General features: G+C 43.4%; 1 protein-coding gene across 2 annotated transcripts; it reads right to left on the bottom strand.

The window, feature by feature from the left end:
- Positions 1-975: 975 nt before the first annotated feature.
- Positions 976-21,799, bottom strand: IREB2 (iron responsive element binding protein 2). Of its 2 annotated transcripts, XM_041427640.1 has the most exons (22): positions 21,532-21,799; positions 20,862-20,951; positions 17,664-17,829; positions 16,424-16,561; positions 14,163-14,384; positions 12,515-12,584; positions 11,303-11,486; positions 10,594-10,733; positions 10,054-10,225; positions 8,871-8,971; positions 8,317-8,433; positions 7,030-7,189; positions 6,091-6,226; positions 5,424-5,508; positions 4,703-4,859; positions 4,303-4,427; positions 3,894-3,998; positions 3,487-3,629; positions 2,900-3,047; positions 2,688-2,810; positions 1,986-2,171; positions 976-1,387 (listed from the first exon to the last, which is right to left on the bottom strand). In XM_041427640.1, exons 1-22 carry the CDS (start codon positions 21,548-21,550, stop codon positions 1,277-1,279), a joined length of 2,898 nt encoding a protein of 965 aa, XP_041283574.1. In that variant the 5' UTR covers positions 21,551-21,799; the 3' UTR covers positions 976-1,276. The 2 variants fall into 2 exon arrangements, with proteins under 2 accessions (XP_041283574.1, XP_041283573.1); XM_041427639.1 differs by lacking the exon at positions 8,317-8,433.
- Positions 21,800-26,273: the final 4,474 nt, after the last annotated feature.

Raw genomic sequence — 26,273 nt, forward strand, 5'->3', positions numbered from 1 at the left:
AACTCTACACAAACTGTAAGTGGAGTTATGAAGCTTTTCAAGACAGGAGCACAGGAAGAGCCTGCTGGAGCTGCAGACTCACTTGCACAGCTCAGACACCACCAAAGCTCTGTGAAGCGGGAACACAAACCACACTGCAGCAACTGTGCATCTCCTGCCAACAGGAGCTATGGAACAGAGGCTTCACCCTCGGTGTGCTGACAATTCCAGCCACAGCTGCTGCAGGGCCACGAGGGACAGGTTTGTTCAGTGCTCTGGGCTCCTCCTCAGAAGGGGATGCTCCGCAAGAGCTGGGAGCTGCCGGCACGCGAGGATGCGCTCAAAGGCAGTGCGGCCATCTTGAACATCTGACAAGTGTAATGTGTTAGACAGGTTGTATTTAAAGCAGAGGAATTTAAACAGCCCTACCAAATGTTTTAAAAGGCTTTAAAGGTTAAAACCTTACAAGGAGGTATTTCTCTGATGATATTGCAGAGAGCACAATAAAAACAGATGTCACAAATGACCAAAGTGCATCCCTTGAAGCAGATGTGACAAACTTCAGTCGAAGGTTGTGAAGAACCATGGCTTAACCTGCATGAATGAAACAACTGGGAGATTTGTTTTTAAATGCAGAAATGCTTCCCACATTTCTAAGCACACAGAATTTCACATATTTCATAGCTTTAGCAGTTTAAATCTGGATCCAGAGGAAATATAATCCCATAAAGGTAAGAAAGTCAACATCTGTGATACAGGATACCACGGGCCTCATGTGGGCTGCTTTTTGTTCAGCCAATAACCTAAAGAAAATGAAAACTCAGTATCTTTTTTAAGCTCTGGTTGAGGAAAAAAAAATCTGTTTGGCCTTTAAAATTCCATACCATCTTGTTACTCTTATACCAACAAACAGCAGTACACAGATTTAGAGGTGCAAAAAATGAGTGGAAACAGCTGCAGAAAATCTTCTTACATAATAATCTTCAGCACAATCAGTTTCAATTTCGCATAGTTTATTTACAAAATGGTCTGATAAAACATCCCCTCCATACTTACAGCTCTCTTGTCACAATACACATGTTGATTTTAGCAATGTTTAATAGCACCATTAGAATATTATTTAAAATCAGAAAGGATCTCGTTGCAGTTACAATGATTCACAATCTTTTACATCCATGGACGAAGTAACTTTGAGCACACTAGGACTGTTTGCAGTTCCACAGTACAGATTCCTGGGTTCACACAAGGCATTTGCTGCATTACCAGTTATGCAGGGTACCCAGAGAGTCAGTAGGTACTATAAGAATCTTCGAGCCACAAAGTTTAGACTTCCACCATTCTTGTATAAAGTTATCTCCATATTGTTTTCAAACAAGGCAATCACGCTGAATACTTTTCCAGTGCTTGTCTTCAAAAGAAAAGCAAAAAAGAGAAACCAATTAAGCTTTGCTTTCACTTCCCCTTGCTTATTTCTCAGTCAACGTTCTAACCCCAAGTTTTGCTGAACACAGAACACAAGCAAGTTGAGCCCTCTGATGTGCCCACGGAGCCCCAAGCCTGCTGGGGCCAGATGGAAGGAAGGCTTTTGTAGTGCAGCTGGGAGCACGCCAGGGCCTGCTGGTAACCACAGAACACCCTGTCCCTAAGATGGCACAAAGTGTGTCATGGGGTGTTTGCACAGCACAGAGAGCTGAAGCCTCTCTCAAATGATCACCCTTACGAGAGACAGACTCAATTCTACCCTAAGACCGAGCCCACGAGGGGCAAAACACCACTCAGAACGATCAAGAATATCAGGCTGTGTACAAAGTTGTGTACAAAGAACATGTGTGTATGTACTTTGGGAAACTCCAACAGCCATGGCAAACTTCAGGCAGGGCAAACAGCTCACCTTCCAAGAGAATTAAGTTCTGTCTTTTCTTGCTTCGCTTCCTATCATCAGAATTAAGTTTGTTTTATCTGCATCAGAACATTCAACAGAGAAATTAAAAATATGGCACAGATACCTTAATATCCAAGGTCATTCTGGGCGACAGGTCTGGAGGGAACAATATAGAAAATTGCTCTCTGCCAGTGAGTCCCAAAGTACTTGGATTTTCCCCAGGACGAAACTGAAGTGGAGCGATGCCAATTCCAATCAGCTGACTCCTGTGAACCTTCTCATAGCTCTCAGCTAGGACAGCTTTAACACCCTGCAAAAATACAAGCAGAGTGAAACACAGAAGTAACCTTCAAACACAGATTACATCGAACATCTCAACTCAAACTCAAGAGAGAGTGCTGTGCACAGAGTCCTTTAAGTACCTTGGAAACATCATTTAGTAGCTTCCCAGCTAGATGGGAGCAAACAAGCCAGAGCAGGCCCATGCAGTGTGAAATGGAGCTTGTTACAGACAGTGACCATGCTGGGGTTACCAGGACAGGAATCAATGGCTGACTTGGAATATATTCTCAATATTAGTGGAAATTAGCCTCCAACAATGAGACACTGAACACCCCATGGAGACGAAACAGAGATCAGCACAGACAAATGCCTGATTTGTCTCAAAGTCTGGTAACCAAGACAGTAAATTACATGAGGAAATTCAGATCTATCCTGACTAGTGATTCTCTTCCATGAAGATTCTAACAAAGAAATTATACAATGTGTTTTTAGGTATTCCCAGAGAAAACAAAACTACCCCAAAACCCCAACAAACCAGCAGTACCAGTAGAAAAGGCCCTTTTGCAGCCCAGTCTCTTGAGCTACCCAGTCCATACTTCTTTCCTGCTAGAATAATTACAGGAATGCCTTCCTTCTGGTACAGCTCTGCTGCTTCAAACACATCTAGCTGTGGAATGACAAAATGACACATTTTGAGTGAGTTCTAAACCTGTACTCCCTATTCCAGAGTAGCTGTGCAAACAAATATATTCCTACCGTTTGTCCTGATGGGAAGTGAATTGTTTTAGGAGCTGGTTTTCCTATGAACTTATTCAGAAGCTTGATATTTGCAAAGGTACCTCTTGTCATCACAGCATCATTACCTCTTCGAGCCCCGTAAGAGTTGAATTCACGAGGTGTGAGTCTGAAATAAAAAGCAAATTGAAAGAAATCAGTTAAAGATGATCTGATTTAAAAGGATATTATGATTTTTTCTTATAATTATTGCAGCATACCTAAGTCTTTAGTGGAAGATGTAAAGAACTGGATCTCCAATGAATGTAATTATTATAAATCATAGACAACGTGCAAATCGCTGCTAGGTTACTCCTGAGGAAAGCTGCAATTTTAAATTAATTTTCTACAACTTTTTATGAAATGCAGCAAGCAGTGTGGTACTTACAGAAGAATTATGGGGAGACTGCTCTAGGAAACAACCCACCTTACTAATCCTCTTAACCATTACCAGCATATTTATTAACATTGATTAAGTATTTTGCTTTTCCACATGTAGTCTCCCCTTTCTGCAGACAGGCGTTTCCAGAGAAGGTGGCAATGCTGATCAATTATTCAGCAGGGCTCACCCTTTGCTGGTCAGGTACTTGGCAGCAGCACTGCTCCTCGCAATGCTCCCAGCAGGGGAAATGTGATCTGTGGTGACAGAGTCCCCCAGGAACAGCAACACGTGCGCGTTCTCAACCGCCTGTGCTGGAACTGCTTCTTTGGCCTGACAGGGCGGGGGGGAACAACAACAGAAGGGAACAAAAGGAACATTAAACATCTCCTTCCAGGAACTAGAGACATAAAACATATCTGCAGTATAGGAAGGGCCCTGGATGGACAGGCCCTACTCATTCCAGAGGCACAAATATTTCACAGACTGAGAAATGTGAGTGATAATTTAATTTGTTGGTTCAACATTTGCTGTAACAGCTATTCTTTTACTTAAATGCAATGTGTATGATCTAGTGGATAGATCCACTCTACTTACAAGCTTATCAAAAAAGGAAGGACATCTAATGTAAGTAGATTTTAAATCCCAGGGAAATAAAATTGACTCTGGTGCTTCCAGTAAATTCCACCGTTTGTTTCCTTTCTACAAGAAAGAAGATTAATCAAAAAGAACAGAAGTTAGTTTATTGTATTTTTACACTCAAAAACGAAAGACATACTGGTGATTTTATTATTTACTATTATTTAGTAAATAATTTTCTATTACATATTACATGTTACATCACTGGGTATTACTTAGGAATTGCTTTTAAATACAAGTACCCATCTCAGTTAAGCCCTCCGCTACTATAACAGAAATAAATGGCAAACCAATCACATTCAACTGCAAGATATTAAAGCTACAATGAAATGCAACCTTTAAATTATGTAGAACAGACCACTCTTACCTCCATCTTTTCTTTCAATTCCTTAAACATGGATGATATCACACGCTCTTCCTCCACTGTGTGAAGTTCTTGTCGGGTGGGCCAAATATCTCGTAAGTAAATACTTTTGCCATTAAAGCCAGTGCCTGTGTAAGATTTTAAACACAACAGTAGTTTGGAAGAATAAACTACTAGACTTGAGATTTGTATTAGAATACAGATGTGTATACAGTCAGGCCTGCAGAGATGGTACCAGATAGGCAAAGAATTTGATCCGTTAAGTGAATGCTTCGCTTTAGCCACGCACAGACCAAACATGGCTGTGCTTTCTCTTCAGATGCACTGGCTCTGGGTGCTGCCATCACGTGTGGGTACCTGTGCCCACGTGCAGCAGCTGCAGGAGCTGCAGGCAAACACTCACCCAAGGGCTCTGTGTCGAAGTCTATCTGCACCGTGCCCGCGATGGCGTAGGCCACGACCAGCGGGGGGGACGCCAGGTAGTTGGCCCGGACACAGTCACACAGGCGGCCCTCGAAGTTCTTTGTGCCAGACAGCACCCCACAGGCAATGATATCTCCCTGAAAGACAGGCCCAGTTTGGAGTATTCAACAGCTCAGCCTACTTCTATTGACGAAGCCAGATGTGCTTTCAGCATTGCACTTCAAATGTTTAACAAAACAACTGAAAGGCATTTTGCTCTCTCACTACCCTTCTCATTTTCTTTTTTGACCCTCTGATGCGCCTTCCTGTCGCTTCATTCAACTCCTCTCCTGCCATTTATTTATTTTTCTTCTGCTTCAGGAGAGAAAAAAGCTGTAGCTGTGCTGGTTAAAATTATTGAAGCACATTAAAACCCTCCTCTTCACTTATGATACAAAATCTACACATTGCATCCTCTGCAAGATTAGATCATATGAATTTATCTTGTAATTTATAACTGTATTTTACAAATACCATTACTACATTTATTTTACACACCAATGAATTGGCATGGTCTCCCTCTAACAAGCAAATAGGCCAACACTATCATGTTAAGTCCAAACCACAAATGAAGTGTACTTTGCATGGGTTACTGTATTTCTTGATGGCTAAACAGGGTAAGAAATACATTTCTGTGTTCAACAAGCCAGCCAGAACTTTACCTGTTTTATTGCATTCCTGATGGCTTCTGGCAAAGGGGCCGTGTTCCCAACACAGGTGGAACACCCATAACCAACAACCTCAAACCTGCATGAGAAAAACCAATCAAGTCACAGACGGTCATGAGCAATTTGTTAACATAACTGCTTTTTCTTTTATTAACAATCCCCAAGAATTTTTTGTCCCTTGAAAGTTAAGGCTTTTTTAGAAAATAAATAACAGACACTACATGTCACTGATGCAAACCACAGCTGGGCACTGATACAGAATATTGAACATATTGTGTTACTGCTACAGAGCAACCAAAACCATTAACTAAACAACCCTTGAAAGCAGCAATGATAAGAGAAGACAAATACAGACCGTCCTGACAGATTTGCATCCAGCTTCCACTTTTAGAATACATTATCAAGCACATCCTGTCCTGCAAGTCACTTAAAATGAAGTAATTTGTGACTGGAAAAACAGCTCTGATGTATTAGAGCTACATATCATAGATTTTGAAGTGGGAATACAATGAAGCAGAATAATTTTAAGTCAGCAAGGAAGCAAATCAGCAATCTATGAAGTCAGGAATTAGCCAGACCCCAACGAACAGCAATCCTATTTATCAGCCTGTACAGCCCCGTATGCACCGCCTGCCCAAAGGCACCCTGAGCCAGGCCTTACCCAAGCTTGCTGAGGTATGGCAATACTCCACTGGAACTGAGGTAATGTGTAACCATGCCACTGCCAGGTGATAAACTTGTTCTGATGTAGGGCTTCACCACGAGGCCAGCCTCAACAGCTTTTTTGGCCAGCAGTCCTACCAAACAAAAAGGAAAAAAGGACACAGATTATGATTTCTATATCCCTTCATAGGACATCTGTATGGTTCTACCTTAGTTAAATCAAGCATAAAAACCCCCAGTGGATTAGACAACTTTCAGTTTATTGAACTATTCAAGCAATCAGTGGCCTGAATAGTTTCTTAATGCATAACAATACCATGCATAATTTTATTCCCATTCCTGGAAGGTAGACACCCATTTTACTTTCTCTAAGACAAATCTCTTCACCATGTTCTAGCTCACAGTGCCAATCCATTCAGCCTCCAGAGACAGGCCACACAGCCCTAAGGGGAAGCTCACCTTGGCCACAGAGCATCTTAAAAAGAGGAGAGCAAGGTCTGACAGATGAGCTGTTCCAGCAAAACCATCTGCAGCTTGTGAAGCTGCGGCAGATACCCCTGAAGCAATGACAGAACAACTACTCAGCAATACACAGTTTCTGTGCTGCCTGTGGCATGACAGCTCATCAGCCAGGACAGCCTTGAAGCTAAAGCCCACCTCCTGCATCAGCCATGGCACTGTGCACTGACAGGAGCCCTACCACTGCTTGCTTGCTGTCACACTATGAAGTGTAAAGATTTTATAATTGCTCTCCTTAATACTGCTTTATGGGACAAGCTTAGATTGTATCGTGGAAAAGCAACTTTCCCTATATAACCCAGCCAGAACCCACAAGTCTGTAGTTTCAAACCTGTAAAGAGAACCTACAGAAGTGAAGGTGAGGACTGTGAAACACGGGAGCACCATTAAGATGCTGAGCTGTCTGGTCCCAACATACCTGCAGCAAGCATGACAGATGGATTGCAATTGTTTGTACAGCTGATGACTGCAGCAATGACAACACAGCCGTGGGACAGCTTGTATTCATTTCCTTCATACTGGACAGGCACAATGTCATTCTGCTTCTCAGCTGCAATCTGAAACCCTTTAACACCAGACTGGATGACAAAAGTACATGTTAGCAGTTGTTACAGTACAGAAAGGATGACATTACAGCAAGACCAAGTGAACACTGGTTTTGAAATGATACTCAGCTGTGCCACTAGGAACCCTTACATGATTTTAAAAGCAGCCCTCAGCTCAGGTCCCTCTGTTTGTACATGGGTCTCAGCCTTCTTCCTTCACAACTGCTTTAACTTTGCAACAGTTGTGAACAAATGTCAGTCTGTGTGTGGCTGTTCCACAACTCACTTCCTTGTGTACATGGAAGAACATCTCCTCAAGAACACATGTCTAATCTACACGATACTTGCTCCTGAATTAGAAGCATGTCCAAGATTTTAATTGCAAGAGGGTGGTAACTAAACCAGAGTAGGTGCATTAGCATTTTCCACATTCACCTGAGTGCTCTTCAGGACTCAAACTTCCTCCAGAGGTCACTTTCAACCTCACCCATTGCCTTCCACCATCAGCTATGACCTCCCTCCAGCACAAATGAACCACAGTACCACAGGCCTCATTATAAGCTGTTTCTAATACTGCTGTAAGTCTTGAACATTAATGATAAATAAAATGAAAATGAAGGTATATTCCTATATTAGCTGCACTCTTCAGATACCCAAGGATACCCCTAACCAAAACCAGAACCTTCAGAGTAAAAACATTTATTCTGTGAAGACAAATTAAGCTGTAAGGAAAAATCATTTGCTAATGTAAGAACTCAGAACACTCAGCTACAAATATTGGCAGTCTTTCTGCATCTCCTTTAAGGCATGATGAGTTTTCTTAGGGTAAATTCTGTTTTGGAAATTAAGTAATATAAAACTGCTTAAAAAAACCCTGAAATAGTGAAAATATTTGCTAAGCTCACAATATGGACTACCTAAAGTTCCTGCTCCCTAGCAATCTAAACTGTGAAATTAAGGACTTTGGGAAGTTCATGTTCCTGCCAAACACACCTATTATTTACTCTTGGGATGCCTGTCAAGCAAGAACAGAACACCCTGGATAAGCAGTTGTGTAGCAATAGGGAAGGCTCAGTAGGTATGCAAGGAATAGATAACACAACATTTATTCAGGTGAATGATAGGAAATACCTTTTGAAGCAGGCATCAGCAATACAAACCTTTTCATTTAAGCAGGCTTGGAAGTCACTTTTCATGTTATTAACAGCCACTCTATCCTGGGATCTCTTGGGGCCACTGACATATGGAATTATAGAACTTAGACTAACTTGCACTACCTAAGAAACCAAGAAACAGAAAGTGCAGGCATTACCAACCCCAGCCCACCAGTGCATGGAATATATTCCCGAGCCACCCAGCAACTCTTGTTCCAAATTTGAATGCTCTCAGACATCCAGAACTCTGGGATTCCATTTTCAACACCATTCACTCAAGAGGCTATTCCTCTCATTCCAAATGTTTTAACATTATCCGTAACTGTTCTACCTTTTGCAGTCCTTGGGATGACTGGAATTCAGTTTCTGTACTAACATAATGTTACTGTGCTTCCCTTCTTATCCCCACCCCCTCTACGTTTTACAAACTCTGCTTTCTCAAAACTGAGTTAATAAAAACAACTTTGCTGAAAGCAATGGAAGTTACAGTGGGAGGTAAGACTGTGAAATCATCAGTAGTTTTTTATGAGAATCAAACAAACAACTCCTTTCAAGCATACCTGGGAATACTCAGGCTCTCTGGAAGAACTCTCATCATTTCGAAATAACTTCACAGCTTTAAGATATGCTTCTGTGACTTCAAGCTTGGCCTTATCAAAACCTAAGGAAGGTCATGTCAAACATGAGAAAAGTCACAGTAAAGACATAAATAAAATAAATCACACAACTAACGGACACTCAGATTGTTTTGAGTGTAATATTCAAAGTACTTTCTTTTCAAGTACACCACTTCCGTATCCCAACTTCTATTCAGGAATGACACACAAATTAAAACATTTATAAATGATTACATTTTTTTCTAAATTATATTGTCTTCTTATGTCAAGGAACAAAATAAGCTATTGCAACTCTAGCAGTGGTAACTCTTACTAAATTGACAGTTGTGTCCCTGAAACCCATAAGGCTTTTCTGTGTTAGGGCTTCCTGGTCTAACACAGACCCTGTGCTCAGCTGACAACAGGCAGTACTGCTGGCTGCTCTCCCAAACCCATTCACCTGCTCCGCACTGATCAGACAAAAACATTTGCTAGTGAAAGCATTTAACTCTGATTTGAAGGTGACAGGTTTCAGTCTCAGAAAGTCTCACTCATGAATGAGCTTTTTTTGGCATCTGTCACCCTGTGGTTTCCTGTTTGCAGGAGCTTGATAAGGAACTGACATCCTCCTTGCTGAGCTTGAGATGCCAGTGAAACCATGCACTTCAAAGGGAAACACAAACCACTGGGAAAAATCGTGTTCACATTTGTTCTGCAGTTTCACTTACTTCTAGTAATCACTTTAAATTTTGATTTTGTAGGGAATCTCTAGGTGGTTATGGGATTAATTTCAAATCAAGAAGAGTTACATTCCATACATATTTCAAAATAAGTGAAAACTTCCTTAATATTTTTATAGGCTTACCTATGCTTCCAAAAACCAGGACTCTGGATGTTGGAAAGCAGTATCATGTTGGTAATTTGGGCATTGGACAAATGGACCAGACTGGACACAAACCTCAAGCACAAGTCTAATTACGTGTTAAATACACACCAGAACTTTGCAGAAAAGCTCCACGTAAGAATTAAGGAGCTTTAAGCAAAAACTCAGTGGTTCTTACATTGGGTTTTTCTGCAGAGTAAAAAACATATTACCACAACTGAAAACCACAATTACAATGAATCCTTGCTTTAGTTTAATATTTACCTGCATGCTTTAAGTGCTTCAGTGTCACATTATCAACAGGGAAAAAACTCAGAATAGCACCATATTCAGGACACATATTTGCTATCGTGGTTCGGTCTGCTACGGACAGCTGGGAAACACCACTCCCAAAAAACTCAACAAATTTTCCAGCGACATCAGCTTGTCTAAGATGCTGTTGGAAAGAAAACACAATACCTGCTCTATGAAGACGTACAGTGCAAGCTGTGTTTGTCACAATTCACAAGCATTTAAAACAAAAAGTTGAAACCCTAAGGCCTATGTTTGAAAAAAAAAATTATTATGAATTATTTTTAGTTAAAAAGGGTCTACAAGCAAACCACTATAGAGGGGAAAGAAAAAAACCCCTCACTACTTCAAAGGACTAGCAAATAAAAATGGTTAGAGATTATTTGTACCTTTCTGCACTGCCACGATTAAAGGCATACTAAAAACACTCCCCTCACTTAATTCATTTCTCAAGCAACACTGCTAGTTCTTGCATTAATCTCTCTTTTGTTTGAAAAGGCATTGAAGTCTTACCTTTGTAATGCTGAGAACGATATCTATGGATGTGGCAAAGGGGCTGACTGTGCCTGTGAGCTCACAGCCCACCACCTCAGGCAGGGTGAGGGTGAGCGGCATTCCCAGCATGACCGCTTCCGTCTCGATGCCCCCGACGCCTGCAGGGAGAGTGGGACACAGCTGGTCACACCTTCACCAGCCCACACTCCGTGTGCTCAGTCCCAAAAAGTAATAAACCCCTTTAGATAAAGCCTAAAGATTCAGGACAATAAACATACTGCTGCTTTTCTCTCACAATGAAGGGCATTGCTCCATTTCCAACGAGGGCACAGCAAGAAATTTAGAAGTTCCATTAAATATTTGCATATCAAAAATAAAATCAAGCAAGACTATTGCTCAAGTTAGACATCACAGTCAACTAGAAAATATTTTATATCTAAAACTAATCTGTGAGAAAAGAAACCTTCACACAAATTTTTGCTGTACAAACAGTACCTATTTAAATACCAGCTGGTTTTTGGTTGTTTTCTCTTTAAATTACAAGGGATTCATTACAATTCTCAATGGAAAGAAATGTCATTCAAGATTACTTGTACACAAAAAGATTCAGAACAATAATTCAAGACAGTCTGTTATGCTTGAGATAGAAACACCCAGTGAGAAGAAATGTTTTTTAGTGAAGCTTTAGTTGCCTTTCCAAGAGCAATGAAGTTCTGAGCATACTTACCCCAGCCCAAGATACCCAAGCCATTTACCATGGTTGTGTGCGAGTCTGTGCCAACCACGCTATCGGGGTGCAGGAAATCTTTCACGTCAAAAACCACTCGAGACAAATATTCCAAGTTCACTTGATGCGCCATTCCAGTCTCGGGTGGAATTATGGAAATATTCTCAAAAACTTTTGAACTCCACTGTAATTTTTCCAAAAGGAGAATAAAAGAGTTGCATTTTTTTCAAAGCTATATTCAATTCTTAGAACGTAACTAAAAAGACAAACCAAAGACACAATAAAAGAGCCCTTGCTGTTTACCCAAGTGGCTTTTGTCCCTTTGTCAAACAGAGGTGTGTGATCTCCTCGGATACATTCTTAATCATCGACAAAAGCTTTCACTCAGTTCCTCTGAAGGCTGAAATCAGTCATTCATGCCCCTTTCAAAAGCAGGGCTGCAGAAATCTCTTACCTTTCAGTTCATACAACTGATTACAAGCCCACCTAAGACTGCTATTCAGACAACAGAACCTAAGCACTTGTATCTATAGCAGAATTTATATTTATAGCATAACTGAGTTTAGGTTTGACACTCCAGGGTGAAACTGCCTCCAAATTCAGGATGGTACATTTAATAGAGTCGACAAGGAAACTTCTAACAAGATTCAGCCTGGCCATTTCCTTCTTTAATAATGTAAAAGCTAATTTGCAACTTTCAGAAAGAAACCTCTAGTCTACATCCATGAAAAGGTTTAGATCATTGCAGTGAATTCCCAAACATCAAAACAGAGGATGAGGATCAAATAGGAATGTTGCAGAGCCCTGCCCAGCAGCAGAGAAGCTGATGTTCACCACAGGACTTCTGCTGCCCACTTTGAGAGCAGCCATGTCTGAACACTGGTCTCCACTCAGCACTTCCAATTTAAGGAACTTTTGTTAACAGTTATGGATAAATGACTCTTTCAGCCAGAAACTCACTGTGACCTAAGGCACTGTGCTCATGAAAGGCATTAAAAACACCAGTGCTTCATAAATCCCCACTGACCAAATCTCAAGAACCAAATCAGAGTAAACTTTTTCAAGTTAGAAAGCTAATTTTCTTTTTTTTGTTTAAATTCAGATTTGAAAACCTGACATTTCCAAATTATTACATTTAATTTATCATCTAAACCTCAATACTGGTGGACAAATGACTCTTAAACCACAAAGCCTGCAGGTACACAGACATACCTTAAAAAATTGAAGCCTCTCTCTATTTCTGCCAAATTCCATCTCTTGATTTTTCAATACTGTTTCAGGCCTAGAAAGAAAACAAGTTTACAAGTACTGTCATAAATGATTTCAAATTACAGAAGAACAAGATGTAGTTTTAGTTTGTTTGATGAAAGACTTATTTAAGCCACCAGGACTCTTTGAAGAGGTTTATTAGAACATAGATAGCTTGCTGCAGGGAAGCAATTTTCTGTAAACAATGAGATCTAGCTGATTTCAGCTATGCTGTATCTGAGAACCTGTATATTCTAGGTATGGTTTGCCTAAAGTGTGTGATCTCAGAAATACTTTGAAAGACCCATTCCAAGCATGTACTACAATACACAGGAGCTTTTGCTCCCTAGCAGTTAACTCACAGGCTGCACATTTCAAAACTTCGTAACATTAAAGAACCAAGATGTTCACTAGTTTAATTGTAACTATCCTCCATTTTTGTATTTCCCTCCAAGCCACAAGTTTTTCTTCACAAGTACTCATCAGTACAGTCTCATAAAATGAACTATCTTTTCTTTGTATGTCTTATTTATTAAGATGCTGATACTTTTTGTAACAGAGTAATCCATAACTTAAGAGGAATAACCTCTGCTTTGAGCAGCTGAACAAGGAAGGGGACACGCTTGCTTTTTACCAGGAAGGAAGTTCTCAATTCTTAGAACTGTATTTCACTTTGAAGCCATGACCCTTCCCTTTCTTCTCAGCAGCAGGTCAGCAGCTCTCCTGCTCACCAAGCCCCAAGGGACAGTCAGCGTTCACCCTACAGCTTCATAAATACCACTGCTGGTGTGCTGTCAGAACACCAACGGTGCTGAAAACATCACTCCTCCTGCGTTCCTGCACTGAGCAGGAGCATTTCCACATCCAAAATGCTACCACAGCATTCCACATAATATCACTGTGGGATACAGATCTGATCAGCTCTTTAACTGTACACCTGTCCAGCACAGGCAGATAGGGATCTCAACAGTCCATCAGACAGAGAGGCAGCAGCTGAAGGAGGACAATTACGCCTAACTGGCATAGATGGAACAGTGCACAACGACCTGTTAGTAACACAGAAATCTGGGAGAGGCACAGACATGAGGCTCTCCTGGGCTACTACACAGGCAGAACACTTACTGAATTTCAATTCAGTGCCAGATAGACTGTAAGATCCTGTACACATTGGAGGATGATGTATGGGCTAGTTCTTTGTTCTTTAAGAGCAAGAGACTTATGAAAAGTTATTACAAAAATCTGTGGGTCACTTTTAGAGATAAATTAATGCTTCATTGAGTTATTCAATCAGGCCTGCTTTGCAACAGACTGAGAATTACTTCTATGCTTAGTTGTTGTTGTAAAGAAATGAGAGAAGTAGTAATATTTAAAGTCACAGCCATGAGCCAATAGGTGGCCATCTGCAGAGTGTACAGTAAAGCTCTTGTAAAAAGCAAAATTTGTAGACTAATTCTTAACCGCTACATCCGACCTACTTCTAGATACTGAAACAACTTATCTATGGCATGGGTGAAAACTATACAAGGGTGTTTAAAAAAACCATCCCATTTCCCTGAGCTGTCACAGGCACAACACACAGGTACAAGGCAATTTAGCAAAGGAGCTTTCTTACTCAGGCACGGGCTGCAGGTGGAAGGGGCAGAGGATCGGGGCGTTCTCGATCTGCGCAGAGAAGAGTCCCGGGCCGCGGCCGGCCTCGCCCGCGCCGCACGAGCCCCGGCAGCCGCTGTGGCCCCGGCACGGGGGCGGCTTGCGCAGCGGCGGCTTCAGCGGGGACAGCCTGGCCAGCGGCTTCTGCTCGCCCCCGCCGGGGTTGGGAGCGTTCTGGATCGCGCTGCAACATCAAATACGGCAGCCGCTGAGACACCGGCAAGCTGCTTCTTCGTGAACACACCCCGCACCCCCCCACACGTGGTTTTTGCAATCTCCTCAACAGATTATAAGATAGTATCTGAAAAAAGGGAGTTCTTTTATTACAACCCTGTTGCAAAGTAAACTGTCGATGGATAAACTTAGTTAAGTAATGTAGTGTGGTGTGGTAAGAAGTGAACAGAACTGGATTGTCTGAAAGATTAACACCAAACAACTCCTTCCATTTGTTCACAACAGAGCAGAAATCTTTCTAAACAGCATTGCAAAGGCTGAACTCGGAGTTCTGGACTTGGAAGGTGTCGGTAGAGTCCATACAAATGGTAGACTGAACTTATTTCCTTTTTTTTTAAGACAGTGCTGTACATGTTCTATTAAAACCACAGAGGAATGATTGCAGACAAAGCTTTCTCAAGGAATAAACATAACCTGATCATAATTAGGCTTTTTATACAAATTCTCGAAGGCACAGCTAAATTGTATACATTATTCAAGCCAGTCAGAAGTAAGAGAGAAAAGCCAGTTGTTTTTTGTTTTTTTTAAATAAACTCCACATAGCACACTTCTATTGGTGCAACATTTGGTCTCTGCAGGAGAGCAAAGAAAGCTTATTGTGAAAAACTAATGACTTTCACCTCTCTCCGTAATTATTAAATCACAAAATTGCAGTTAAAGCCACTGCTTTCTTCTGCCTCAGTAACAGAGCCAGATCCTTAGTTATCCCAAGTGCAGGGTACTGCCTGGCCCCAGCAGACACCTTGTCTAAATCCCACCGCAGCCCACCAGGCTGTAACCCACAGATGGGAGCTCTCCATAAAAGCAGCACAAATCACCCTGCAGCGAAGGGTTTCTTATCACAGGCCAGCAGCTGCTGAGCCCCCACAGCTTCCCAAAGGGACACTCCAGAGGCCGGATTTATCATCACAAAGCAGCAAGCGGAGACCTCTTGCCAACACTTGGTCTGCCTGATAATTTTAGGCTGGCCTAATTGCAAAAGAATCAGCTGTCCCTCTGGACACAGGCATGGACAGAGCGCAGAACTGACACAACACATATGCAGGACAACAGATCATCTGCAGTTTCTTGCTCTTCTGACACGTGCAAACTGAAACCCTCTGAGTATTTGGAAGGTTGACAGAAATTACTCACATCCATATCCTTCAACCACAGGCTTTTTCCCCATGAACTTTTAAAATTTCCAAAGAGCCTGAGCAGTTTATGCAATTCTGCATGGGTTTTAGAAGGCTCCACAATCGAGAGGCGGGGAGAAGGTGAAGGGAGGCTGCATTATTTAGTATTTACTTCAGCAAATACTAAACAAAAGCTCCAAGTTTTTCCTCTTGTGCAGTATTTATGTTTCTAGCAAAGGCAGCCCCAGGCTGTATTCATCACATCACTGCCTGTCAGACTAAGAAAACCATGCTGGTAGCTTTCCAGTCCCCCTACTTTTCCAGACTTCTCCAAGTACACTTCTCTCTGAAAATATCCCTAGCCTCATTTATCTGGGGTTAAAGCAAAGCCCATAAAAACCCACACCAGTCACAAGCCATGGGCTGCAATGACAGTCTTTCAAAATGCCCAGTAAAATTGCAGGCCCCTTCTCTGGAGCTGTGACAAGGCAGCCACGTTTGGAAACAAAGTTCTGTTTAACTTGAAGAATCAAATCAGAGCAAAGCAAAACAACAAACGCCCTCTGCCTCATTCTCTTGATACGTGTTATTTTCTGGAAACCGTGCCAGATCCTGTTATTTCAACAAAATCTTGCCCAGAATTTGGATTATCAGTCAGCTTCACCCATAAGGTCTCACAAACATTCTTTCTCTCCCTCAAGAGTGCTTATCCATTTTTATCCAGCCCTTTTTCATACACCACCACATCTTGTTTTAGGGATCCACATATGGCAAATGATTTGATGGGATAGTAACAAGACCTGAACGAATCCCCACTTCAGTGCCAGACAGAAATGTATGGCTTGTAAAAATAAAATAAAAACAAGTATGTTACCATTTGCTGAAATCAATCTGCAGAGAATGGTCAACAGTGAGATCAGTTGGGCAGGCAGGATTGACTTTCACTGGATCTCCTCCAGCATTTCTCACAGCTTCCCTCATGGCAGCAAAATCCACCATTGCTGGAATTCCACTGACAGACAAAAACAAAAAAGTAAAACACCATGAGACATTAGCTAGCCGAAATGCACAAACTTCTTTTTCATTTTATCCAAGTCTAGAAGTAGCTATATCCTATTTCAGAAAATACACCTGTTATTCTCTAAAGTTTAAAGGACTTGAACCATTTTTAAAGTCACTGGAATTGGTACACCCTCTCAACGAGCACCAGTGTGTCTGAAGGCAATGTACCAAACAAGAACATGGAACCATCTCAAAGATAACCACACTTCTCTTGTGCCTTGCTTTGCTTCTCAGGTGTGATGGTACCTCAGGACAGAAGCAATCTTTAGATACTCCTTACCTTCACAACAGAACCTCGCTATGCAAGCAAAGCTCATGCTATACATTTAACACCTCAGCCTGTATCATTTGTCTAACACAGCTGTTTCTGAAGCTTGTAGCATTTCACAATATTTGTACTGCTGTACAAAGGAGAGGCAATGTTTATAGACCACAGTAGTATGTAAATCTTATTGGCTTTGCCAGCTAAGCAAATGTTACCTCATTTTTATTATCATCATAATTCCTTTTTTAATGATCTCAACAAATATACAGAGTCAGCAGAACAGCTTAAATTGAGTATTTGCAAATTGCTGAAGGACTGTCCTTTTAGCCATGCCACAAGAAGGTTAACATCCTAAGAGGCTGCTTTTTCTATATATGTATTATTCATGGATTCAACTGGATTACTCATTGTGGAGTAAGCAATATCTAATCTTCCATTATCTCAAAGAACTGTCAGTGATAGTGTGAACTGTCACCTGCCTGGCTACAGCCAAAACATCACCACTTCCCTTTGTATTCTGGCTCTTACCCTGTAAAGTGCTCCTTGCAGGCCAGCAGTTTCAGCCTTGCCAACCTGCCCCAAAGCCAGAGTACCCTAAGGAACAACTCGTACCCTCATCACATGGAATTATCATGAGAAATCTACTGCACAGCAGAGGCAGCACACAGGTTTCTACCTGGCTATCAAGAGGGGAAGTGTGATTTATTCTCATGCCAAAGAATTCAACACAAACTCAGTGAGTTGGCAAAGGCTCTTTTGGGGGCTTTGCACACAGCCACATACTTACGTGAAGTCTTGAAGAACAACTCTGGCAGGACAGAAGGGCACTTCAACATGGTTCTGTTTTGTTTTCCAGTCCAGGATGTTCATAGCATCCGTCTCCTTCACTAAGAAGCCATCACAGTTCCGGACGCTGGACTCAAACAACACTCGGATGGAGTAAGGCAGAGTATCTGGGGTGAGGCAAGGGAGAGACCCCATGAGCGCAGCACCTGCAGCTTACGCAGTTTTTTGAAATTATAATCTCACATTTCTAAGGAATTCCACTTTTCTAGGGTTTGGAAGGATGAGAGCTTCAGGAGCCTGCTTTTCCAGCTGTCTTTGGGTTTGATATTCCCTACACAATATGGAACAGAGAGTTGCAAAACTCTCTGTACACACTGATGCACTATCCTATGGGATTTTGACAGGAGATGCCAATGGCTTGTGCACACTGCTCAGACAGTGACATTTAATAAGGCACGTTAGGCTGGCAGGGGAGAGATGCAAGGAATACAGACCTGGGATTACTGATGAGAGCAGGACAAAAGCAACAACTTCTGGAATACTGAAGACCATTTTAACTGTAAATTTTGCCATCCCATAACTCAAGATACCAAGCCCAAGCAACCAATGCCAGGATATTATTTTCAATAAACAGTGATACAAAGACCAGAAACTATTCTGCCATGCACCCCTATTAATATTAACACACTCCCTAAAATATAAAGAACGTTTCATTAAATACAGCTTGAGTTAGTTTGCTACTGATATGAATCAAGGTACAGACAAGCAGCATTTTCCTTCACAGAAAAAAAGGGGAAATGGAAATGAGAATTAAATAAGAGGGAAGAGAAAAAACACCCAATGTCACTATTCACTGCAAACAAAACAAAATAACCACTAACAAAAAAAAAATAAGATTGATTGACATTTCTCCCTCAAATCCCATTATTTTCAGCATAATTCAAGCAGGCAGCCAGCTTCATAAGAACAATGAGAAATCTTAAAAAGTTAGCTGGAGGAAGGTGACACAATTAAGTTCAGGCTTTAATAAAAAAAAAATTAAAATTGGTGGTCTCAACCTAATCCAGTGGTTTGTTCACAAACTACTAATATAGAACTTGCTGACTTTGTTCTCACTGTGTCTTTCTGAGATAATATCCACTGTTGTCTAATTAGACAAGTCACTATTTTGAGTTTAAGATTTGAATAAATTTGAGCATAAAGACGTCATCCAAAAGGTCTCATGAACCTTCATGCCACCACTTCCTTGATTTAAAAGCCAGATTCCCAGAGAAGAACTTGTTTACCCTCTCGTGGGTTACAAATCTCACTGCCCCAGGGGCTGCTCAGCACCAACTCTGCAGAAGCAGCTGCTTCTCTCCATGAGGCACCAGCAGCTCCTATCTGCAACACCATGTGCAGTCTGGGCCTTCCAGGGTACGGGACAGCTCCAGAACGAGCTCACAGGGCCCTGCAGGAGGCTCCGGGACTGCCGTGCCCGGCCCCCAGGCGGAGCTGGGCCGGCTCCCCCGGGAGGCGCTGCCCGGGCCCCGGCACTGCAGCCACGGGGACACAGCGGAAGGCCCAGGGCACAGCAAGGGACACGGGCACTGGGCAGAGGAAAAGCAGCTCTCGGGGGCGCAGTTAAGCACAGCAGCACGGGAGGCAGTGGAATCTCTGTCCTCCCAGACTGGCACAGCTTAACCATGGAAGATTCCCCACATGAGCTCCAGCCCCAGCAAGAGCCTGCTCTAAACCTCCACGTCCTCTCTGCCCTAAATCCTTTTGAGCTCTTCTCATTTTCCCACAAGTCTTAAAATACTAGAAAACTGGTAAATAAACCAATTAACATTTACATTAGTAATCTGATTAATATCAACTGGCAATTAATGTCAAATTACAGCCAGACAGGTAAAACTCAAACTGTTCTAGCAACAAATGCAGTGAGCAATTCCAGATGCTCAATTTGCTACCAGTGCTGTCCCACACTGCATCTAGGAGTTATTTAGTATTTTGCTACCTTGAAGTTAACTTGAGGCTTCCAGCTTCTGCACAGAAGTTTCTACTGGAAGACAAACACCCTCTTGGTGCAGTCTGTTTAGACTCCTGAGAACAAGTTCAGGAATACCTATTGCTGCTGCAAGCTTTATGGCACATTTACCAGAAAGTTGTATGTTGTTTTATTTCCACTCCTGTCATGAGGCTTTTCACAAAACTGCTGTAGAATTGCCTGGTTTTGTTACTGGCATAGCACTGCTTCTCCCTGGACCAACCCAGCAGCAGAAGCACTGTTTCCTCCATGTGTGCTTATCTGAAAGACTGACTTTGTTACTACAAGCAGGGGAAATTTAAAAGAGCACACAGCTGGTGCACAAAGTTTCAGCAGACACTGTGCCCCCCTCTCTCTTCTCTTTAAACAACACGGAGTTAATAGCTGTGGTCAAATATGGGTTTAAAGTGAAATATGCACTGATTTTTTTTTATTCAAGAAGCATACTACAAATTCTGTGAATACAGAAGAATTCAGACCTTGCCAAACTGCAACAAAAACCAGCCCAAATGCCTTTACTAAGTAGCCCATATAAGTATTTCAGTTTAACATGAAGACAAAGGGAGAGAACAATGCTTTGATTACCTGCAAGACTAAAGCCCGTTCCAGCTGGCACCGAGCAAAGCTCCCTCCCCTGCATGGACTCCCCTCCCACCACACGTGCAACATTGTGACAGGCACTCGGACACACAGACCCAACGAAGGCCTCCCTGGCACAGACAGCCACCGCATACTAATGACAAACTGAGATTAGGCAACGGCACGAGCACCACAAAACCTCACCCTGCAGCAGGAGCCATGTTCTGGCAAACAGGCACCCGCTATGTGAGGCTGCTGGGGAGCAGAAACTGGAACACCATGAAGCTGTACAGAACTACAGTAAAAGCTGTACTTATTTTTGAAGCATTAAATAGGAGTTCTTTGTCACTTCATTTTTTTTCCAAAAGTGAGTAATTCTTCTGATTTGGAATACTGCTGAAAACTGCAGAAACTCCTGTGCTTTCTCCCTTAGTAAAAAAACCCTACAAGTATTACCCCTGCCAACGCCATAAAGCACTAAGAAATTGGGATGCAATCAGCTTCCAAACACAGCCATTAGAAACTCCTGCCACCGCAGGGCCCGGGGTGCAGCGTGCGGGCACCACCCGGCTACCCCCGAGAGCAGCGTACCGTACTTGGCGCCTCCGAGCTTCGACACATTGTAAAACCTTTTCTCCGGGTGGCTTTCCAAAGCTTCAACGACGGGCTGGTAAGGGCTTCCTGCGGGACGAAACAAACAAAGTTACAGCCACAAAACAATGGGTCGTTTCAGCACTGGCTGAGGACTCGCAAAAAGATTTTCCTTCTGATTCCGCCAGAAATAACGTTCCTCTAGATTGTAATTAGATGCAACACGGAGTGGTTTCTAAATGGATTGAGACATCTCGTGATGAAGATGTGTGACTAAGGTGAATTTTAAAAGCATCGCTATAGGAGGTACATACAGGTCAGTGCAGGTCGCCAGCACAGCCTGAACGCACCTGACCTTTGTTGTCTCACTTTGCCATCTGCACACACCTCACCAGCGCAGATAAGAGATATGGCTTTTAATACAGCAGGAAGCGCAAAGCATTGACTGCCAAGCCACCGTCAACGAAACAAGACACAAAAATAAACCTCGTAGCGACCATTAGGTGCTCGGAATAAATAACCCCCGGGAGGGAGCAGACAGCGGGGCGGGGACGGGGCCGCTCTCCCCCGCGGCCCGAGACAGCGCCGTTCGGCGGCGAAGAGGAAGAGGCGATGTCCCGGGCCGCGGTGTCCCTGCGGGCTCGGGGGCCCCGTCCCCGCAGTGACCGACCTGTCCTGGCAGGGTCCATCGCCGGCGACCATGTCAGCGTGAGGGAGCGGGCCGGGGGGCGCCGGCGGGCCGGCAGCTCTCGCGAGACTGCGCCCCGCCCCCACGCAGCTCTCGCGAGACTGCGCCCCGCCCCCGCCCCGCAGTCGCAGCACGCCCCGCTCTCGCGAGACTGTGCACCCGACCCGGGAGGAAAGGGCACGAGATCGCGCGAGGCGTCGCGGAGAGGGCGAAAGTAGCCAGGAGGGGGCAGCCCCTGCTCTCGCGATAGCAATGACGAGAGCGCGGGCGGAGCTGCCGGTCAGGACGCGCCGGGGGCGGGACCATGATGGGGCGTGGCCATTCTGAGGGCGAGGCCGTCTGGGACGGAACCGTTAGGGGCGGGGCCATGCGGGAGGCGGGGCCGCAGACCCGCGCGGTGGCGCCGCCTGGTGGCGGGGGGCTCCGGGCGGGCCCCGGTCGCGGCCCCGCAGCTCCGCGCAGCGTGCGAGGCTCAGGGGTGCAGCGGGCCCTAAAGATCATACGCTCCCATTTTAAGCTCCATCCGAGCTGACGTTGAACGCTTTCAGCGATGAGGCACACACAGCGTCCCTGCACAGCCTGTTCCAGTGCCTCACCACCCTCACAGTAAAGAATGTCTTCCTAATATCTCATCTGAGTTTCCCCCTTTCAGTTTGGACCCATTTTCCCTTGTCCTGCCACCTTAGCCCCTGCCCACCTTCCCTGTAGGGCCCTTTCAGGGACTGGAAGGCGTGGCGAGCCCCCACACAACCTTCTCTTTGCCAGGCTCGGCGCTCGCGGCTTTCCCAGCCTGGCTCCCAGGGGAGGTGCTCCACCCCCGCGGCCCTCAGCAGCTCCGGCGCTGTCCGCGGCTGGCGCTGAGGGCAGGGCGGCCGGTGCTGGGGCAGCGCCCAGCGGAGCCTCGCAGGCCCAGCAGCAGCGCCCGGACCGCGGCACAGCTCACGGTGCTCCCCCTGCTCCGAAGGCAAAGGGTGGTCCTTGAGGAAATAAACGCGTGCTAGCACACCTGTCCAAGGGCAAGCCATTAGAAGTCTCCATGAGCCGTGTCCTAGTGCGGGGCAGGAACATTACCACAGCCCACCCTGAGGGCGGAAAGGCGTGTGCTCAGTCTTCTGCCCTACAGCTGGGCCTGACTTGGCTCTTAGTCTCTGATGCTAGATTTCTTCACAAGGATTTTTCCTTTGCATATCTCTCTTATTTTCTTTCTCTTAAATAAGAGGCTTTTTTCTTTGCTGGATGATGGGATTTTATTTTTGTCTTCATCTTAAGTGCAACAGTAGCAGTGCATGAGTGGTGAACGAGTCAAGCAATAGTCATTTCTTCAGGCTATAAGACATAGATAATACCTGGGGTTTAGACATTAATGCAGCCAGAACTCATCACCAGGCTCAGGCAGAAAAGAAGATTACCAAAAAGATGTCTGCCTCAGCCTCTAATCAATCCATTTTCCTGTTTGCCTGCATATCTTTTGACCTAAACTGCCATTGCCTTCCTGAATAGTGACAGAAGGACTTGACACACTGATTGCAATAGTTATGCTCAAAACTGCATGAGCAACCCTAATTGTGGTCACTTTTTTCCTGTTCCAGGTTGCAATGATGCCTGACCTATCTCTGACAGACTGCAGGAAGAGGGAATGGCATGGGTGGAAAGGCAGTGGAGAATGTGGCCAAGATGTGTCCAGAGCATCTCCCCAAATTCTGCTGTGTCACATTCAGGGTGCCCAAAGCTGTCTGTCTTTGAAGAGATCACTCATGTATGACATCTCAGGGATAGCTTTTACCCTTGCTGGGTCAGTGCAGTCCTTTCCCCTGACAGAACCCAGCACAGACCCTTGCCCCAGCACACAAGGCTGCCTCTCGTGCTGGTCACACGTGAGCTCCATGGGAGCTGGGCAGGAGTGTCTGGTTGGTGCTGGCAGCTGTGGTGACAAGCAAATGTAGTATTGGCAGACAAATGCTGGAGCTCTGTCTCTTGACAAATTCCGATAAGAAGCATCTCCAGGGATGTGCTGCACCATCACTCAGCCATTGTTTTCCTTTGCCAAAGACACCCCAGTCTCACAGGGCTCAGTCCTCAGGATGCCAGTGAATAAATGGCTGCTGGTTATCTCCCTTTGTTGGCTGAAGGCTGACTTCAGTGTGTCAGGTACATCCAGGGAAAGGAATTTTAGCAGTATGGACTATTTCTTGCTCACATGTGAAATCCTTTAACCCCAAATATTTAGAGGTTTGTGCCCTTCCTACATACCAGACAGATTGCATATATATTTGGTTTTAACACAATGTTTGGCCTTCAATTTATACTGAAAATTTTCTTTCTTTTTGCTTATTACCACCTGAGCGGCTGCACTGTTCTGCTTACTATTTTTTACGTGATTCTTCTAGAATTAAGTCCCTTAAGGAAATGTGTAACTGTCTAGGAAGAAAAATGGTTTTGCAGTTTCCAGGATGTATTTTCCATTTCCCAGCTGGCATCCAACATCCTGAAATAAGTCAAATTCAAGGGAGAGCTTATCCAGAAGAAAGCGGGGATGGCTATTGCTGGTTTGTAATTAGAGCTGACAGAAGCAGGCTAAGCAGAGTCTTAGTGAGGAAGATAATGTGAGTAGAGGGAATTACGTTGTGCTACTTGTGTGAAAGGCAGTCACTCCATAGAGAGAATTTCAATACTGCTGTTCACCATATTTCAGCCTTCAAACAGAGAAAGCAGTTTTGCTGTGGAAAAAGCTGAGCTAAATATTGCTCCCAGGTCTGTGTTCTACAGCACTGTCACACAGAAGAGACCCCAGCAAGACGGAGAGAAACCAGTGCAAGACACTTTTCTAGTTGTGCCCTTCTTTTGTCTTCCTCCATTTTCCCTATAAAGGCAGAGGAAAGGCAATAGCAGTGACAATCAGACACCATCCACAGCATCCATTCCTCAGCAGGAGGAGCAGGTTGATTCAGGAGTTTGAAGTACAGCCCTTTGAATCAAATTGCTTCTAATCCTGGCTTCCATATGACTGCTATACTTGAAGCTCACATGCACTAAATCTTACACTGTTCTTGTGAGGCAGTGAGACATCTTTAGAGGAAGGGAGTAAAACTGTTCATAACTGCCTATAGATGGAAAAAATAACACAGCAACCTGATTTTATTCCAACTGAATGAATACATGAGGTTTTGAAAGAAAATTTGGGAAACCTCTTTAGAATATTTACTTAAGAAATTTAGGTCAGTCCAATCAATTGAGTCCAAATCCACAGGTGAAGGTACAAAGCCACAGGTGAAGGTACAAAGCAGGTAAGACACACAGTAATCTGTGCAGTCAGAGTTGGGGCAGCTGATTAAAAAAATCACAAAGATATTTTGACATTGTCACATTTCAGTAACAAACTGAAAAAAAGGGGTTGTAAAATTCAGATTGCACAACTTGTAAGAAGAAAATCAAGTGGTCACATTCTCCTGCGTCTTGTGCCACAGCAGGAAAGCCACAGGAATTAGGTGAGCTGTAAACTGAGAACATGGCAGACTGGATACTTCAGTAAGAGCATGACTGAATATTTAGTTTTGACACCACAGTGGTCTGAGATACAATCTTTATTTCTGTAAATTAACTTTTTGAATACAGTATCCTCAATGCTACCATGTCATCTTCAAGAATATGAATGTAAGCTTTGCTTTTTTGTCCCTTATGTCAAAGTAAATAGATTCATAACTGCCAGAGGAAAAAGCATTTCTTCTTGACACAAGGGTATGGCAACAAGTCTGTGCTGTCCGAGCCCATGTCATGAAAGACACTAAAAGTCAGGTTCTTACTCATGCTAAGGCTCCACTAAGAAATAACACTACCTAGATTTCTCATACCTGGAATATTTGTTATCTCAGAATGGTGTTTATTAATTGATTCACTGCTGGCAATTCAAGTTGCTGTCATAATTTTTCATCTAAAATGCTGACATTCAGGAAATAAAAAAATCAGTTTCAATCTCTTCTTACTACAGCTGTCATTTAAACAGAAGTACACAACTCTAACACCCCTCTGAAAGTCCCTCCCTAGCATTCAGCAGACTCTTAGTAAATCTGATGATAATGCTGTCTTGTGAATATCTAGATAGCACATGAACTGTTTGTTCTAAGGCTGGGTATATGAAGAGACTCAAGTATCATGGAAGCTGCTTTTCAAGACTTATTTCTTGAGCTCAATACAGGGTCAGACACACAGTAATCTGTGCAGTCAAAGTTGGGGCAGCTGATTAAAAAAATCACAAAGATATTTTGACATTGTCACATTTCAGTAACAAACTGAAAAAAAGGGGTTGTAAAATTCAGATTGCACAACTTGTAAGAAGAAAATCAAGTGGTCACATTCTCCTGCGTCTTGTGCCACAGCAGGAAAGCCACAGGAATTAGGTGAGCTGTAAACTGAGAACATGGCAGACTGGATACTTCAGTAAGAGCATGACTGAATATTTAGTTTTGACACCACAGTGGTCTGAGATACAATCTTTATTTCTGTAAATTAACTTTTTGAATACAGTATCCTCAATGCTACCATGTCATCTTCAAGAATATGAATGTAAGCTTCGCTTTTTTGTCCCTTATGTCAAAGTAAATAGATTCATAACTGCCAGAGGAAAAAGCATTTCTTCTTGACACAAGGGTATGGCAACAAGTCTGTGCTGTCCGAGCCCATGTCATGAAAGACACTAAAAGTCAGGTTCTTACTCATGCTAAGGCTCC

The sequence above is a fragment of the Onychostruthus taczanowskii genome, unplaced genomic scaffold, assembly GCF_017590055.1.
Source record: "Onychostruthus taczanowskii isolate IOZ18803 unplaced genomic scaffold, ASM1759005v1 scaffold118, whole genome shotgun sequence".
In the NCBI taxonomy this organism is placed as follows: domain Eukaryota; kingdom Metazoa; phylum Chordata; class Aves; order Passeriformes; family Passeridae; genus Onychostruthus; species Onychostruthus taczanowskii.